At 44.3% G+C, this 18,145-nt stretch overlaps 1 protein-coding gene across 5 annotated transcripts in view; it reads left to right on the top strand.

The window, feature by feature from the left end:
* Positions 1 to 18,145, top strand: part of otofa (otoferlin a) — a 655,153-nt gene that overhangs the window by 256,932 nt on the left and 380,076 nt on the right. For all 5 annotated transcript variants that reach the window (XM_070884403.1, XM_070884404.1, XM_070884402.1 and 2 more), the window contains exon 4: positions 13,851 to 13,950. In XM_070884403.1, the coding sequence (XP_070740504.1) occupies positions 13,851 to 13,950 (100 nt within the window). The remainder of the gene's footprint in view (positions 1 to 13,850; positions 13,951 to 18,145) is intronic.

Below are 18,145 nucleotides of genomic sequence, written 5' to 3' on the forward strand. Positions count from 1 at the left end.
GGCATGGTTTTTGTGTCTTCCACTGTGAAGACCGAAGCAAAATAATTATTTAAGGTCTCAGCCATTTCCACATTTCCCATTATTAAATCCCCCTTCTCATCTTCTAAGGGACCAACATTTACTTTAGTCACTCTTTTCCGTTTTATATATTGGTTAAAGCTTTTACTATCCGTTTTTAAGTTTTGTGCAAGTTTACTTTCGTAATCGATCTTTCCTTTCTTTATTGCTTTCTTAGTCATTCTTTGCTGTCGTTTAAAATGTTCCCAATCTTCTAGTTTCCCACTAACCTTGGCCACCTTATACGCATTGGTTTTTAATTTGATACTCTCCTTTATTTCCTTGGTTATCCACGGCTGGTTATCCCTTCTCTTTCCGCCCTTCTTTTTCACTGGAATATATTTTTGTTGAGCACTCTGAAAGAGCTCCTTAAAAGTCCTCCACTGTTCCTCAATTGTGCCACCGTTTAGTTTGTGTTTCCAGTCCACTTTAGCCAACTCTGCCCTCATCCCACTGTAGTCCCCTTTGTTTAAGCATAGTACACTCGTTTGAGACACTTCTTCCTCATCCTCAATCTGTATTACAAATTCAACCATACTGTGATCACTCATTCCGAGAGGATCTTTTACTCGGAGATCGTTTATTATTCCTGTCTCATTACACAGGACCAGATCTAAGATAGCTTGCTCCCTTGTAGGTTCTGTAACATACTGTTCTAAGAAACAATCCTGTATGCATTCTATGAATTCCTCCTTAAGGCTACCCCGTGCGATTTGATTTGACCAATCGATATGTAGGTTAAAATCCCCCATGCCGTTCCTTTTTCACATGCCTCCATTATTCCCTTGATTATTGTCCACCCCACTGTGAAGTTATTATTTGGGGGCCTATAAACTACTCCCACCAGTGACTTTTTCCTCTTACTATCTCTAAAGTATAATGTGGCAAAATGTGAGGTTATCCACTTTGGTAGGAAGAATAGCAAAGCAAAATATTATTTAACTCGAGAGAAACTACAGAATGCTGCTGTACAGAAGGATCTGGGGGTCCTCGTACATGAAACACAAAAAGTTAGCATGCAGGTACAGCAAGTAATTAGGAAGGCAAATGAAATGTTGGACTTTATTGCAAAGGGGATGGGGTATAAAAGTAGAGAAGTCTTGCTACAACTGTACAGGGCATTGGTGAGGCCACACCTAGAGTACTGTGTATTGTTTTGGTCTTCTTATTTAAGGAAGGATAGACTTGCATTGGAGGCAATTCACAGAAGGTTCACTAGGTTGATTCCTGGGATGAAGCGGTTGTCTTATGAGGAAAGGTTGAGCAGGTTGGGCCTGTACTCATTGGAGTTTAGAAGAATGAGAGGTGTTCTTATTGAAATATATAAGATTCTGAGAGGGCTTGACAGGGTAGATGCTGAGAGAATGTTTCCCCTCGTGGGAGAATCTAGAATTAGGGGGCACACCATGTCAAATATTGGAATTAATTGTCAGGTGTAAGCTTGAGTATTATCTGTACAATAATAACTTTGTAAATCCAGGGAATGGATAAGAAATTGACTAAAGTGTGGAAAGCAATAGGAGTCATAGTGGTATGTGGGTGATAAGTGCTGATTGGGGGCCCCAGGGAGTAATACTGTTTCTACTGTTCCTCAACTATATCAACAATTTGAATTCAGAAACTTAGGGCTGATGTTGCAAAGTTCTTCATCAAACAGAGAGTGATTAATGCATGGAATTGACTTCCTGGTAGGGGACTGGAGGTGAAAAATCTGGAATAATTTAAGAGACAATTAGATGCCACAATGAGTGAACTGCAGGGTCTTTCTGGAAGAATGAACGAAGATAAACCTAATGGTCTGCCTCATCTGTATTTATGTGATAAAAGTACTCATTCATTTGTCATTCTAAAAGAAATAAAATGTTAATGAGTGTTTGAACTCATATCATAGAATCATAGAAATTTACGGCACAGAAGGAAGCCATTTGGCCCATTATGTCTGTCACAACTGAAAAAGAGCTATCCAGCCTAATCCCATTTTCTAGCTCTTGGTCCATAGTTCTGTAGGTTTTGGCATATCAAGTGCCTATCCAAGAACTTTTAAAATGTGATGAGGGTTTCTGTCTTTACCACCCTTTCAGGCAGTGAGTCCAGGCCTCCACCACCCTCTGGGTGAAAAAAAGTTCTTCATAATTCCCCTCTAACCCTTATACCAATTACTTTAAATCTATACCCCCTGGTTATTGATCCTTTTGTTATGGGAAATAGGTCCTTCCTATCCATTCTATCTAGGCCCCTCATAGTTTAATACACCTCAATCAAGCCTCCCCGCAGCCTCCTCCATTCCTGTTATGTATTTAACCCTTGGCAACCTGTATCACACCACCACCAGAGGGCCTACCTGTTGGAGTCCCAAGGGATCCCAGCATCCCTTGGGAGCACTGTATATAAGCAGGCCATCCACGCGGTACCTGCACTCTGGAGTCTAATTAAAGGTGCTAAGGTCACTCTTACTCATTGCTTACAGTACTCAGTTTCATCCTTTATTATGAGCGTAATAATTGACGACTAGGTAACGAACAACCGCACGAAAATGCAAAGAACAGTTGGTATCTTGGAGAAGTTCTCAGAAGGGGATGATTGGGAGGCCTTCGTGGAGCGACTCGGCCAATACTTTGTGGCCAACGAGCTGGAAGGGGACGAGAACGCTGCCAAACGAAGGGCGATCCTCCTTACCATCTGTGGGGCAACAACCTATAGCCTCATGAAGAATCTTCTAGCTCCGGTAAAACCAACAACCAAATCCTATGAAGAATTGTGTACGCTGGTCCGGGGGCACCTAAATCCTAAGGAAAGCGTTTTGATGGCGAGGTATTGGTTCTACATGTGTCAACGGTCGGAGGGCCAGGAAGTGGCAAGCTACGTCGCCAAACTAAGGCGCCTTGCAGGACATTGCGAATTTGATGGATTCCTTGAACAAATGCTGAGAGACTTTTTTGTGCTTGGCATTGGCCATGAGGTAATCCTTCGCAAACTATTGACTGTTGAAACACTGAATCTGAGCAAAGCCATAACGATAGCCCAGGCATTTATGTCCACCAGCGATAACACCAAACAAATTTCGCAGCATAAAGAGGTTTCGGCCAGTACTGTGCATATAGTAACGTCGTTTTCATGCAGGAATATATATGGCAGAACATACACACCGGCTGCTGCACAACCTCAGATGACCCAGAGTCCGCCATGAATCGTTAATGCGAGGCAGTTAACACCTTGTTGGTGTTGTGGAGGTGATCATCGGGCCCATCAATTCCACTTCACACACTATGCGTGTAACGGCTGCAGAACAATGGGACATCTCCAGTGAATGTGCAGGCGAGCTGCAAACCCTGCAACCCACCACGTTGCAGAGGAAGATCGATCCATGGTGGATCAGGCTGAACTAGAGACTTGAACCGAGGAGGCAGAAGTGTACGGGGTACACACCTTCACTACGAAATGTCCACCAATAATATTAAAATTTGAACTGAACGGAATTCCAGTATCCATGGAACTGGACACGGGTGCGAGTCAGTCCATAATGAGCAAAAAGGCCTTCGACAGGCTGTGGTGCAACAAGGCACACAGGCCCAAGCTCAGCCCCATTCATACCAAGCTACGAACGTACACTAAAGAACTAATCCCTGAAATTGTCAGTGCAGAAGTCAATGTCTCCTATGATGAAGCAGTGCACGAACTCTCACTATGGATGGTGCCAAGGGATGGCCTACACTGTTCAGCAGAAGCTGGCTGGGAGAAATCCGCTGGAACTGGGACGACATCCGAGCACTTTCGTCCGTCGATGACACCTCATGTGCCCAGGTTCTGAGCAGATTTCCATCGTTGTTCGAGCCAGGCATTGGAAGTTTCTCGGGGGCGAAAATGCAGATCCACTTGGTTCCCGGTACACGACTCAGACATCCACCACAAGGCACGGGCGGTAACATATATGATGTGAGAGAAAGTGGAAATTGAGCTAGACAGGCTGCAGTGAGAAGGCATCATCGCGCCAGTGGAATTCAACGAGTGGGCTAGTCCGATTGTCCCGGTATTGTAAGGTGACAGCACAGTCAGAATTTGTGGGGACTATAAAGTAACGATTAACCATTTTTCGCTACAGGACCAGTACCCGTTACCCAAGCCAGACGACCTATTTGCGACCCTGGCTGGAGGAAAGATGTTCACCAAGTTGGACCTGACCTCGGCCTACATGACGCAGGAGATGGCGGAATCTTCGAAAGGCCTCACCTGCATCAACATACACAAAGCTCTGTTCATCTATAACAGATGCCCGTTCGGGATTCGGTCAGCCACAGCAATTTTCCAATGGAACATGGAGAGCCTGTTAAAGTCGGTTCCACACACCATGGTTTTCCAAGACACATACTGGTTACAGGTCGGAACACCATCGAACACTTGAAGAATTTGGAACAGGTTCTAAGTCGGCTAGATCGTGTGGGACTCAGGTAGAAATGTTCGAAGTGTGTTTTCCTGGCACCAGAGGTCGAGTTCTTGGGAAGAAGAATTGCAGCAGATGGTATCAGACCCACCGACGCCAAGATGGAGGCCATCAAGAACACACCAAGACCACAAAACGTGTTGGAGCTGCGGTCGTTCCTGGGACTTCTCAACTATTTCGGTAATTTCCTACCTGGGTTAAGCACCCTGCTTGAACCGTTACATGTGCTACTGCGCAAGGGAGACGACTGAGTATGGGGGAATTCACAAGAGGCTGCCTTTGAGAAAGCCAGGAATCTGTTGTGTTCAAACAAACTGTTTGTTCTGTATAACCCATGTAAACGATTAGTGCTAGCTTGCGATGTGTCGTCTTACGGGGTCGGGTGTGTGTTACAACAGGCTAACGAATCGGGGATTTTGCAACCGGTCGCTTATGCATCCAAGAATCTGTCCAAGGCCGAAAGGGTCTACAGCATGATTGAAAAAGAAGCTCTGCCGTGCGTTTACGGGGTGAAAAAAATGCACCAGTATTTGTTTAGCCTAAAGTTTGAGCTTGAAACTGACCATATGCCGCTCTATTGCTATTCTCAGAGAACAAAGGGATTAACACCAATGCCTCTGCCTGCATCCAAAGATGGGCGCTCACGCTGTCGGCATACAGCTATGTAATCCACCACAGAACGAGCACAGAAAACTGCGCTGATGCTCTCAGTCGGCTACAATTGCCCGCTACCGGGGTGGAAATGGCACAGCCTGCAGATTTGCTCATGGTGATGGATGCATTCGAAAATGAAAATTCACTCGTTAATGCCCGCCAGATCAGGACCTGGACCAGCCAGGATCCTTTACCGTCCCTGGTAAAAAACTGTGTCCTCCATGGGAGTTGGTCCAGCGTCCCAGCGGAAATGCAGGAAGAGATTAAGCCATTCCAGAGGCGCAAAGACGAAATGTCCTTACAGGCGGACTGTCTTTTGTGGGGTAATCATGTGGTCTTGCCCAAGAAAGGCAGAGAAACGTTCATACGTGACCTACACAGCACCCACCCAGGCATTTTAATGATGAAAGCCATAGCCAGATCCCATGTGTGGTGGCCCAGCATTGACTCAGATTTAGAGTCATGCGTGCGCCAGTGCAACACTTGCTCTCAACAGAGAGGCACTGCTAAGTTTGTGGTCGTGGCCCTCCAAACCGTGGTCTAAGATCCACGTTGACTATGCGGGCCCAGTTCGAGGCAAAATGTTCTTGGTTGTTGTGGATGTTTATTCAAAATGGATTGAATGTGTAATAATGTCTGTAAGCACGTCCACCGCCACCATCGAAAGCCTATGAGCCATGTTTGCCACACATGGCCTGCCTGATGTCCTAGTCAGCGACAATGGGCTGTGTTTCACCAGTGCTGACTTCAAGGAATTCATGACCCGCAATGGGATCAAGCACATCACATCTGCCCCGTTCAAGCCTGCATCCAACGGTGAGGCAGAACAGGCAGTTCAAACCATCAAGCAAAGCTAGAAACGCGTGTCGGAAGGCTCCCTGCAGACCCGACTGTCCCGAGTTCTGCTCAGCTACCACACCAGACCCCACTTGCTCACCGGGGTTCCCCCAGACGAGCTGCTCATGAAGAGGGTGCTCAAAACAAAGCTCTCTCTTGTCCACCCTGATCTCCGTGATCACGTCGAGGGAAGGCGGCATCAACAAAGCATGTACCATGATCGCGCAAACTTGTCACGCAATATTGAGGTCAATAATCCTGTGTTTGTACTCAATTATGGACATGGTCCCAAATGGCTCACTGGCACAGTCATAGCCAAATAAGGGAGTAGTGTTTCAGGTCAAATTGGCCAATGGACTAACGTGAGAAAGCATTTGGACCAAACCAAATTGCGGTTCACCAACAGCTACGAGCAACCCGAAGAGGACACCACCAACTTCAATCCTCCAACACACACACAAATGGCAACTGACATCATGGTTGACCACAAAACCGAACTTACCATCCCCAGCTGCCCAGCAGTCCAGTGAAGAACCAACCAACTCACCCACACCTGCATTTGTACCGAGACATTTGACAAGGGAGCGAAAAGCCACAGTTCGTCTCACCCTCTAAATAAGTGCACTATTGACTTTACAAGGGAGTGATGTTATCTATTTAACCCTTGGCAACCTGTAATACCCCACCACCAGAGGGCCTACCTGTTGGAGTCCCAAGGGAACCCAGCATCCCTTGGGAGCACTGTATATAAGCAGGCCACCCATGCGGTACCTGCACTCTGGAGTCTAATTAAAGGAGCTAAGGTCACTCTTACTTATTGCTTACAGTACTCAGTTTCATCCTTTATTATGAGCATAATAGGTCCAAAGAAAACAATCCCAGCCTATCCAATCTTTCCTCATAGCTAAAATATCATAGCTGTTTTATTACAATAAATTTACTTAACTACAGGTTAAAAAATAACAGGAACAAAAATATGGCCAAAAGATATATTGGAACACACAAAAGAATCCCAAGAAGTATGTAAAGAGGCTAAGCAGTACATGCAGGAGACCAGTTTTACGGCAGTGGATGAAGCTTAGTTATCTTAATGTAAGTAGCCCACACCGAGGTTATGTAAGCTACAGACTAACTGGGTAATACAATTGAAAGCCAAGTTACAAAAATCACCAGGAATAAAGTGGGTGAATAGGCAGATTAATCGTACAAATAAATCGTACCTGACTGAGAGTTGAAACTCCGCCTGCCCACCACACCTTTGCTTGAAACACAATTTTTGAATCCACTTCAAAAAGCAAATTAAAATGTTGATTTTACAATTATAGATGAAATAAATTAGACTTGCAAACATTGTAAAGAGAACAAAAGAACAAAGAAAGCAAAATATAGTCATTGGAGTTCAAAACATTGATTGAATGGATAAGGAGAGTAAAGCAAGGAATTTTAATTATTTGTCTCTTTATTTAAACTTAAATTTTAATAATTAGGATAGCTAAGGGAAATATTTTCAATTCACAGCTCAACTAGGTGAAAAGGTTATTTGGATTTCATTGTCCATTTATTGAAAAGATGAAGCCTACACAATTAGGTTATACCCAAAAGCAACTGCACCTAGACCTGGGATAAAACTACAATGCATTTAACTGTAAAGCACTTTCTAAAATAACTATAAATATAAAACCTCATCTTTACTGACTGAAATATAGAAATATTTTATAGACTTTTTCAATCATGTGGCTGTGACCAGACTGCACCTGATCATCTTCAACTTGTCCACATGATTCACTGGCATGTCTGGTAGAGATAAATAAATGCAACAAACTAAACCTAAAAGGAGTGAAGCTGTTTTTTTTAAGCTGAAGTAATTTTTTTCAAGTGCTGAAGAATAAAATAAACATTAAAGATGTTAGTCTTCCTAACTTAGGCTGGGACTTACAGTGGAGACAATCTATATGCTTGGGAGAATTTATTGAAATAACACAAGAATCTTTACAAAAAGATGGGAGAACCAATAAGAATTATAGCGAATTGGATATATACTTGAAAAGGAAAAATGTGCAGGACTGTAGGGATATAGCAAGGGATTTGGACTAATTGGAAAGCTCTTTCAAAGATCCGGCACAGCCACGATGGGGCAAATGGTCTCCTTCTGTGGTATATGATTCTAGGAAATTAGATTTCAGGCGAGCAGACGTTGAGGGGTCGAAATGCTGTATCATAACCAGAAAGAATTATTTAAAGGAAGGAGTAAAAGGAAAATGGGAGCATTTTAAGCAGATTATTTTTACATTGCAGTTTGTCCCAGAAGTGAGTCAAGGGCCAAAGAAAGAAAGTAAAACCAGCATAGCTGAAAGAAAAGTCATAGAGGCATTAGGGAGAAAGGCCGTGATTTCACCTATCGAGACGGGACGAGGAAGGCGACATCGGTGCCGGAGTCCGACCCCGCTCCTATCTCCATCCCGGCTTCCCACGTGACATTCCCCTGATTGGGCTTGTTAAGCCTGCCCAGTGCCGTTATCGGCCAATTAAAAGGAAGCGGGTCTGATGACGTCATTTGATAATGCGTCATCAGCTGGTTTCCTAAAAGGAACCATGCGCAAATTGATTTTGACAGTTGTGCTGTTAGTGTTTTACAGCATTGAAGTACTGCACAGAGGTGCACGGCTGCACCCAGGCTCTCCCATGACTCCTTCCAAATGCTTATGGAGGGTGTCACAGCATACAGGGAGATTCTCTTCCCTTCCAATAGGCAGAAGAGACCTCCCCAAGACACTAATGCAGCCTGGTTGCACATTGCACAGGAGGGCACAAGCAGGGATGTCAGGAGGACCAGGCTGCAGTGGCGCAAACCTTTCAATGATCTCCATAGATCACGAAATGTTACGGCAAAGCCACACTCAATCTCATCCTGCTGTGCCGCTCATCATATCCCCATCACTTTGCCTTCCCTACCCTACTCCTGCACATCCTTACTCACACCAACTGAGCTTGCACCTCCACCCATCCCTCTCTTTCTCTCTATCTACATTATCACATCCCCATCTCACTAGCCACCTCTCACACTCACCTTCATCCTAGTCCAAGCATACCAACTAACAACACACAAGTGTAGGCTCTTGGGTGTTTCCACCAATGTTCATATATACTTTCTGTTAATGCTCTGTCAAACATTGAAATCTTTATTTTCAACACTTTGCCTTCATGGACAGATTTGTGTGCACCTTTGGAAGTGGCTTAGGGAATTGTAGTGAATGGTAAGACATAAGGATAATGCTGATTTGTTAAGAGGCTAATAATCACAATTTTGAGCTGAATTTACCATTTTTCCAGGTTTTCCATGTGAAACAAAGGCATACAATGTTGTGAAGAATAGTGGAAGGCCAGCGGATTGGGAAATTTTTAGAAACCAGCAAAGGACGACTAAAAAAACAATAAAGAGAGAGAAGATAGTTTGAGAGTAAACTAGTACAAAATATAAAAACAGACAGTATGAGCTTCAACAGATATAAAAAAAGGAAGAGAGTAGCTAAAGTAAATGTTGGTCCCTTAGAGGATGAGACTGGGGAATTAATAATGGGAAACAGGGAAATGGCAGAGACTTTGAACAAATATCTTATATCGGTCTTCACAGTAGAAGACACTAAAAGCATCCCAATAATTGATAATCAAGGGGCTATTGGGATGGGGGAACTTAAAACAATCACTATCACTTGAGAAAGTACTAGGCAAACTAATGGGACTAAAGGTGGACAAGTCCCCTAGATCTGATGGTCTGCATCCTAGGGTCCTAAAAGAAGTGGCTGCAGAGATAATGGATGTATTGATCGTAATCTACCAAAATTCCCTGGATTCTGGAGTGGTCCCAGCAGATTGGAAACCCACAAATGTAAAACCCCTATTTAAGAAAGGAGGGAGACAGAAAGCAGGAAATAATAGACCAGTTAGCCTAATATCTGTCATTGGGGAAATGCTGGAGTCCATTATTAAGGGAGTAGTAGCAGGACATTTAGAAAATCATAATACAGTCAAGCAGAGTCAACATGGTTTTATAAAAGGGAAATCATGCTTGACAAATTTGCTGGAGTTCTTTGAGGATGTAACGAACAGGTGGATAAAGGGGAACCAGTAGATGTCATAGAAACATAGAAAATAGGTGCAGGAGTAGGCCATTCGGCCCTTCTAGCCTGCACCGCCATTCAATGAGTTCATGGCTGAACATTCAACTTCAGTACCCCATTCCTGCTTTCTCGCCATACCCCTTGATCCCCCTAGTAGTAAGGACCTCATCTAACTCCTTTTTGAATATATTTAGTGAATTGGCCTCAACAACTTTCTGTGGTAGTGTATTTGGATTTCCAGAAGGCATTCGATAAGGTGCCACATAAAAGGTTACTGCACAAGATAAGAGCTCACGGGGTTGTTGGTAATATATTAGCATGGATAGAGGATTGGCTAACTAACAGAAAAAAGAGAGTTGGGATAAATAGGTCATTTTTACGTTGGCAAACTAACTAGTGGGGTATCACAGGGATCAGTGCTAGGGTCTCAACTATTTACAATCTATCTTAATGACTTGGATGAAGGGACCGAATGTAATGTAGCCAAATTTTCTGATGATAGACAGAAAGATGGGAAAGCAAGTTGAGAGGAGGACGCAAAAAATCTGCAAAGGGCTATAGATAGGCTAAGTGAGTGGGCAAAAATTTTGAGATGGAATATAACATGGGAAAATGTGATGTATTCAACTTTGATAGGAAAAATTAAAAAATCAAATTATTATTTAAATGGGGAGAGATTACAAAATGCTGAGGTACAGAGGGATCTGGGGGTCCTTGTACATGCAACACAAAAAGATAGCATGCAGGTACAGCAATAATTAGGAAGGCAAATGGAATGTTGGCCTTTATTGCAAAGGGGATGGAGTATAAAAGTAGGTAAGTCCTGCTACAACTGTACAGGGTGTTGGTGAGACCACACCTGGAGTACTGCACACAGTTTTGGTCTCTTTATTAACAAGGGATATACTTGCACTGGAGGCAGTTCAGAGAAGGTTCACGAGGTTGATTCCTGAGATGAAGGGGTTTCTTATGAAGAGAGTTTAAACAGGTTGGGCCTATACTCATTGGAGTTTAGAAGAATGAGAGGTGATCTTATTGAAACATTTAAGATTCTGAGGGGGCTTGACAGGGTAGATGCAGAGATGATGTTTCCCCTCGTGGGAGAATCTAGAACTAGGGGGCATAGTTTCAGAATAAGGGGTTGCCCATTTAAAACGGAAATGAGGATGGATTTCTTCTCTGATGTTAGTGAATCTTTAGAATTCTCTACCCCAGAGAGCTGTGGAGGCTGGGTCATTTAATATATATAAGGCGGTGATAGACAGATTTTTGAACGATAAGAGAGTTGATGGTTTTGGGGAGTGGGCAGGGAAGTGGAGTTGATGCCAAGATCAGATCAGCAATGATCTTATTGCAAGGAGGGCCAAGTGGACTAATCCTGCTTCTTTTCTTATGTTCTTATGTTCCATGAAGTTCCCTCCCGGTAAGGATGTCGGGAGTTGTATCAGCATGAATTCTTTTCTTTACCTGACAGCTGCAAAGGTGCTATAAAAGCTCCCATCTCACAGCTGTTCACTTTTCAAGATCAGAAGCTCTTGTTTATTGCATTGCAAAGGCGCATTGAGCTTTATGCAGGTTGCAAGTCTTTGGAACAATCTCTCTATCCAGTGTCAGCGCATTGGAACAACCACTCTCACCATTGACAGATTGCTTCCGTCATCTCAAGTTCACTTGCCATCTATTACATTAGCATGTGCCCTTGAAACTTAATCACCTAAATGCCTCCCCTGCCGCTGCATGTCGGGTCTGTTCAGCATTGACAAACATGACATCTGGGAAAGTAGCATGGCGGCAGGTTGACAGCGGGGTCCCAACCCGCTGTCAATCATTTTAAATTTAACAGCTGACCTGCCACTGATCCCACCTTGAGTGCCAGCAAAATTCCGGTCAAAGACACGGCAAAGAAATGTCTAAAATGTACTTGGAAGGAACAGCTTTGGGAGATCTATAAAATCATGCAGAGGAAGGGCAAGAAACTGATGAGTCACAAGAAAGAAATACAAGATAAATATAGCGGAAAATATAAAGGACAATAACAACCCATTGTTTAACTATACCAAGAGCAAGACAAGGGTGTGGAGGGTTGTTGGATCATTTACCTGTGGCAGTGGGAGGTGGACTGTGAAGATGGCAATTATTTTGTGACTGCTTTTACCATATGAAAAAATGGAGAGACACCTGAGTTAAGAGAGGAATATAAGGGAGAGAGGATCACACCATCACCTTTACAAGGGAAGACATAATAAAAAGGTTTAGAAAGCTTTCAACGCTCATTCAATTGGGAAACATCACAATGGATTTTAAAGCAGCAAACAAAGGGCAAGAGTTGAGCCCACAAATGACAGACCTCTGAGGCTGACCTCATTTGTGGTGAAAATGTTTACGATGTTGATGAGGGATAGCAAAAGAGATCATCTAGAAGGACAGTGTCTGATTAGAGAGATTCAGCATGTATTCAGAACAAGAAGGTCATGTCTGACAATTTACTATTCTTTGAGGAGTTACAGACATTGTGCATGAGGGTGTGGCACTGGATGTCATTTACCTGGATTTCAGCAAGATATCTGACACTGAGCTACATAACAGACAGATTCACAAGATGTATGTCCATGGGATAAATGGCAAATGTTAGGCTGGGTTGAGGCATGACTGAAAGCTAGACAGCATAGGATGGTGATGTGAGGGGACCTGACATCGTGGAACTTGATTGGTTGTAGAGGCCCACAGGCATCAGTATTGGAGTTGCTGTTTTTCTATTGTTTTTATAAGTGACTTAGAAGGTGGAATATTGTTTAAGGTGTCTAAGTTTTCCAGATGATGTCAAACTAGGAACAATGGCTAATGGTTCTCAGACTGCTGCCATCATGGCTCTGGATGACCGTGTTCAAAGCGGCTTGCAGGGTAGTACAGCATTCCAGCAGTCTGTACTCAAACAGATTACTAGGAAAGCTGAGGTGCTGCCCCTGGGGAGTGTCAATGGATTTGTGGAAGCCGATCCTGCTGTCCTCTTTCAGGATGGCAGCATTCGTCCTCCCACCACTGCCACTCTGCCAGTGCCCTTGCTGTTGCCTGTCAACCAGTCAGCCCAGACTGCTGCCGCCCATGCCGAGATGGTGCAGTCTGAAGACGGGCCCAGAGCTCCTCAAGATCATCCTGCAAAGCCATTTGCAGTCTACCCCATTGAAAGTCAGCAGCCTTCCACCAGCCATGCTGCAGTCACTGGAGTAGCACTGCGTAGGAGCACAAGGATAGTAAAAGCCACATGCAAAACAGTCACTAAGGGAATGCACAAGGATGATTAGTTACATTTTTGATGTAATATTAGATGCATATATGGATAAAGTTTGATTGGAAAGATTGCTTTGTGGTAGCTATTATTTCAGCATTGTGGCCAAGATGACTCTGTGATGGTCAGTAATAGAGGGAAGGTAATGTGTGGGACTAATGTTGAATGGGAAAATGGGGTTGCAATTAATCCAACAGCAGCCGGATGATTCGGTCCCGGATATGACACGGGTTTGATGGGCTGAATGGCCTCTTTCTGTGCTGTAACCATCCTATGATTCTATATGCTTTCTCCATACAGTGCTATTATATACTGCGTGTCGAACTGATTATAAATTGGTTTTGTGTTTTAAAATGATATGATGAGAGTGTGTGATGTAATGTGGGTTTATCAGTTGATACCGTTCCCAAGAGATTCAGGAAATGCGGGAGCTGATGTTCTATTCTTTTGTTACTTGCAGACTAATTGGGACTTTCGGGATGGTGTTACAGCAAGTAGTGGAAGACGGACAGCTGGACATCGCAGACACATTAATAGATGACAACAACAGTTCAATCAGGGTAGGTTTGTGAGCCTTTTTCTCCTTTCTTAGTATTTTTCTCCCTTCATAACCTCTCACCTACCTTTCAGTAGAGAAAACAAAACAGAATGAAAACCGTACGGTCCAAAGGAGGAAGAAGCCTCTTTGAGATCCGAACTGAGAAGACATGTTGGAACTATTGCCAGTCTTGACACAGGAGCATAGGCAGAAAACCCTAACCCTCCGTGCCCCCAACCCTCCTGCCCACCCGCATCTGAGATTGATTTCTAGAGGAAGCAGGAGCATGGCATTCTGACAAATGTTGAGATTTTACATTAAGAAAGGTGCATTCTGGCTAATTTTAAACATTTTTTTTTTAAAGCATCACACCTCCCCTCATTTCACAGGCACAGTCGCCTTCTAAACCTTACTCTTCACTTTAAAGAGGTACTCTTCTCCTCCATTCAAATCAACTTCCTAGTTCACAGAGCTTCACCATCCCCTTGATGTGCTCCCTACCACTGGTCCTGGTTGTGACTGCCATTTAAACTCATCTTTAACTTAAACTTTTTAATATCATATTTTGGCTTTAACTTCTTGAGCACAGGATTCACACACTACCTTGTACCTTATCTGTGAAGGGGAGGCAGAAGCTCTGTGGCCATTGTGCCAGTCCATTCAGTGACAGCTGGTAAAAACACATAAATACTCCCACATTACACCTGCTTCCTTGCCGAATGGAAACACTCTTGCTGACTCCATTTTGTGCAGAGATTTAGCTGTCAGCAGTTTTTCAGGTAATTTCCACAACCTCAGAAGTCACTCTCACCACATTGAAACTCATTATCACAACACTGAAGGACTGGACTTCTGATTTCCACTTGACCTGCCATCTTTTCGATCAGCATGGGTACCGCTTATGCTGTCTCACCCTGGTCCTCAGAATCAGACCAAACTGAGCTCCAGAACCAAAAACAGCAGCAGCAGCAGCCATAATACCAGCAGCCTTCTCCTCAATGACCTGATGCTCCACAGGAAAGAGGGGGTCAGCACAGGGCTGCACTGTGCCAGAGTCGATATCCCCAACACAGGGTATACAGGCAGAGAATGAGCTTCCTCAACATGACTGAGCAGCAGTGCTTCAGGAGGCTCAGGCTATCACACCAGCTTGTAGCAGACATTTGTAGTTTGCTGGAACAAGACTTGCTGCCCAGAGAACCTGGTGGACACGCCTTACCAGTGGCTGTCAAAGTCACCAATGGCCACAACTTCTTCACCTCAGGCTCCTTCCAGGGATCTGCAGCAGACATTTGTAGGATCTCGCAGTCGGCCGCCCACAGATGCATCACCCAGCTGACCGATGCCATGTTTGACAAGTCAGTCATTTATGTAAACTTGACCATTGATGAAGCCGGTGTTACTGAGCAGGCACTCAGCTTTGCAGCTCTGGCTGGCTTCCCACGGGTGCAGGGCATCATCGACTGCACACATGTGGGCATCAGGGCACCCCCACAACACCCAGGATTGTTTGTGAACCACAAGGACATCCACTCCCTCAATGTGCAGCTTGTCTGCAACCATAAAAAGATCATCTTGCAAGTGTGTGTGCCAGAATCCCTGGCAGCTGCCATGACTCTTTCGTCCTGCACCATCCACCCTCCCTCAACTCTTCGCACCTCCAAACAGACTTACCGGCTGGCTGCTTGGAGACAAGGATTATCCACTGAATACATGGCTGATGACACCCCTGAGGAGGCCAAGTACTGAGGCCGAGGAGCATTATAATAGAAACATAGAAACATAGACACCCCTGAGGAGGCCAAGTACTGAGGCCGAGGAGCATTATAATAGAAACATAGAAAATAGGTGCAGGAGTAGGCCATTCGGCCCTTCGAGCCTGCACCGCCATTCAATGAGTTCATGGCTGAACATGCAACCTCAGTACCCCATTCCTGCTTTCTCGCCATACCCCTTGATCCCTCTAGTAGTAAGGACTATATCTAACTTCTTTTTGAATATATTTAGTGAATTGGCCTCAACAACTTTCTGTGGTAGAGAATTCCACAGGTTCACCACTCTCTGGGTGAAGAAGTTTATCCTCATCTCAGTCCTAAATGGCTTACCCCTTATCCTTAGACTGTGACTCCTGGTTCTGGACTTCCCCAACATTGGGAACATTCTTCCTGCATCTAACCTGTCTAAACCCGTCAGAATTTTAAACGTTGCTATGAGATCCCCTCTCATTCTTCTGAACTCCAGTGAATACAAACCCAGTTGATCCAGTCTTTCTTGACATGTCAGTCCCGCCATCCCGGGAATCAGTCGGGTGAACCTTCGCTGCACTTAGGAGACCAAAACTGTACACAATACTCCAGGTGTAGCCTCACCAAGGCCCTGTACAACTGTAGCAATACCTCCCTGCCCCTGTACTCAAATTACCTCGCTATAATGACAGACACATGTCCACCACATGTGTCATAGAGCAAGCAATCGGCATGATGAAGATGCACGTCAGATGCCTTGGCAGATCTGGAGGAATCCTCTAGTACGCACCAGCCAGGGTCTCCAGAATCATCGTATGCTGCGCATTGCAAAACATAGCGCAGCAACGAGAATTGGAGTTGCAAGAGGAGCAAGGCGCAGAGCGCACAGAATCTTCAGAGGAGGAGGAACAGAGGGAAGACAAGGAGCAGGAGTATGAACCTGAGGTGGAGGTAGCACCAGCGGCGGCACACATTGCTCCCCAGGAGGCCCTGAATAGCCTCATAATGGCCAGATTTACTAAACTTGCTCCAGTGCACCCAAATGGCTTCCAGATGCTGCATTAACTTCCCCCCACACCCACTCAGTCCCCAACAACACCACACAGCAGTCCTACAATGAACAAACCATTCCTCTCAGCCATACCGCCAGTGCTCGAGGTGAAGTAATGTCTCACCATTCACTCCAAGTGACAAAGCCACTTCCCAAGTACCAGGCAAAAATGGACAAGACAGGAAAGTTGTGCAAATAAATTAATGTATGTGCATCATAAATGTAACTGAAGCTTAACATAACATTTTTTTCATACACCCATGTGCAGACTCTTGTGCATCTAAGATTGAGTCTTTACTCTTTTCCGAGTGCTTCTACGAGGTGCAACCCCTGTGGCTTCAGCAGAGGTAGAGGCAAGCTGCTCACTCCCCTGCTGCAATTTCTTTGACACTTTTGGTAGACGTCCATTGGGTTTTGGAGCCTGTGAGGGCCGTTATTCTTAACCTATGATCCTTAGTTCTAGATTCCCCCACGAGGGGAAACATCCTCTCTGCATCTACCTTGTCGAGCACCCTCAGTATCTTGTATGTTTCAATAAGATCACCTTGCATTCTTCTAAACTCCAATTAGTATAGGCCCAACCTGCTCATCCTTTCTTTATATGTCAACCCTTTCATTTACGGAATCAACCTAGTGAACCTTCTCTGAACTGCCTCCAATGCAAGTATATCCTTCCTTAAATAAGGAGACCAAAACTGTACGCAGTACTCTAGGTGTGGCCTCACCAATATCCTGTACAGTTCTAGAGGATTTCCCTGCTTTTATACTCTATCCCCCTTTGCAATAAAGGCCAACATTCCATTTGCCTTCCTGATTACCTGCTGTACCTGCAGACTAACTTTTTGTGTTTCATGCACAAGGACCCCCAGGTCCTGCTGTATTGCAACATTTTGTAGTTTCTCTCCATTTAAATAATAATTTGCTTTTTTATTTTCCCTGCCAAAATGTATAACCTCACACTTTCCCACATTATACTCCATCTGCCAAATGTTTGCCCGCTCACTTAGCTTGTCTATATCCCTTTGCAGATTTTTTTGTGTCCTCCTCACAACTTGCTTTCCCAGCCATCTTTGTATTATCAGCAAACTTGGCTACATTACACTTGGTCCCTTCATCCAAGTCATTATAATAGATTGTAAATAGTTGAGACCCCAGCACCGATCCCTGTGGCACCGTACTAGTTACCATTTGCCAACCAGAAAATGACCCATTTATCCCTACTCTCTGTTTTCTGTTAGTTAGCCAATCCTCTATCCATGCTAATATATTACCCCCAACCACGTGAGCTCTTATCTTGCGCAGTAACCTTTTATGTGGCACCTTATCGAATGCCTTCTGGAAATCCAAATACATCACATCCATTGGTTCCCCTTTATCCACTCTGCTCGTTACATCCTCAACGAACTCCAGCAAATTTATCA

The sequence above is a fragment of the Pristiophorus japonicus genome, chromosome 7, assembly GCF_044704955.1.
Source record: "Pristiophorus japonicus isolate sPriJap1 chromosome 7, sPriJap1.hap1, whole genome shotgun sequence".
Classification (NCBI taxonomy): Eukaryota; Metazoa; Chordata; class Chondrichthyes; family Pristiophoridae; genus Pristiophorus; species Pristiophorus japonicus.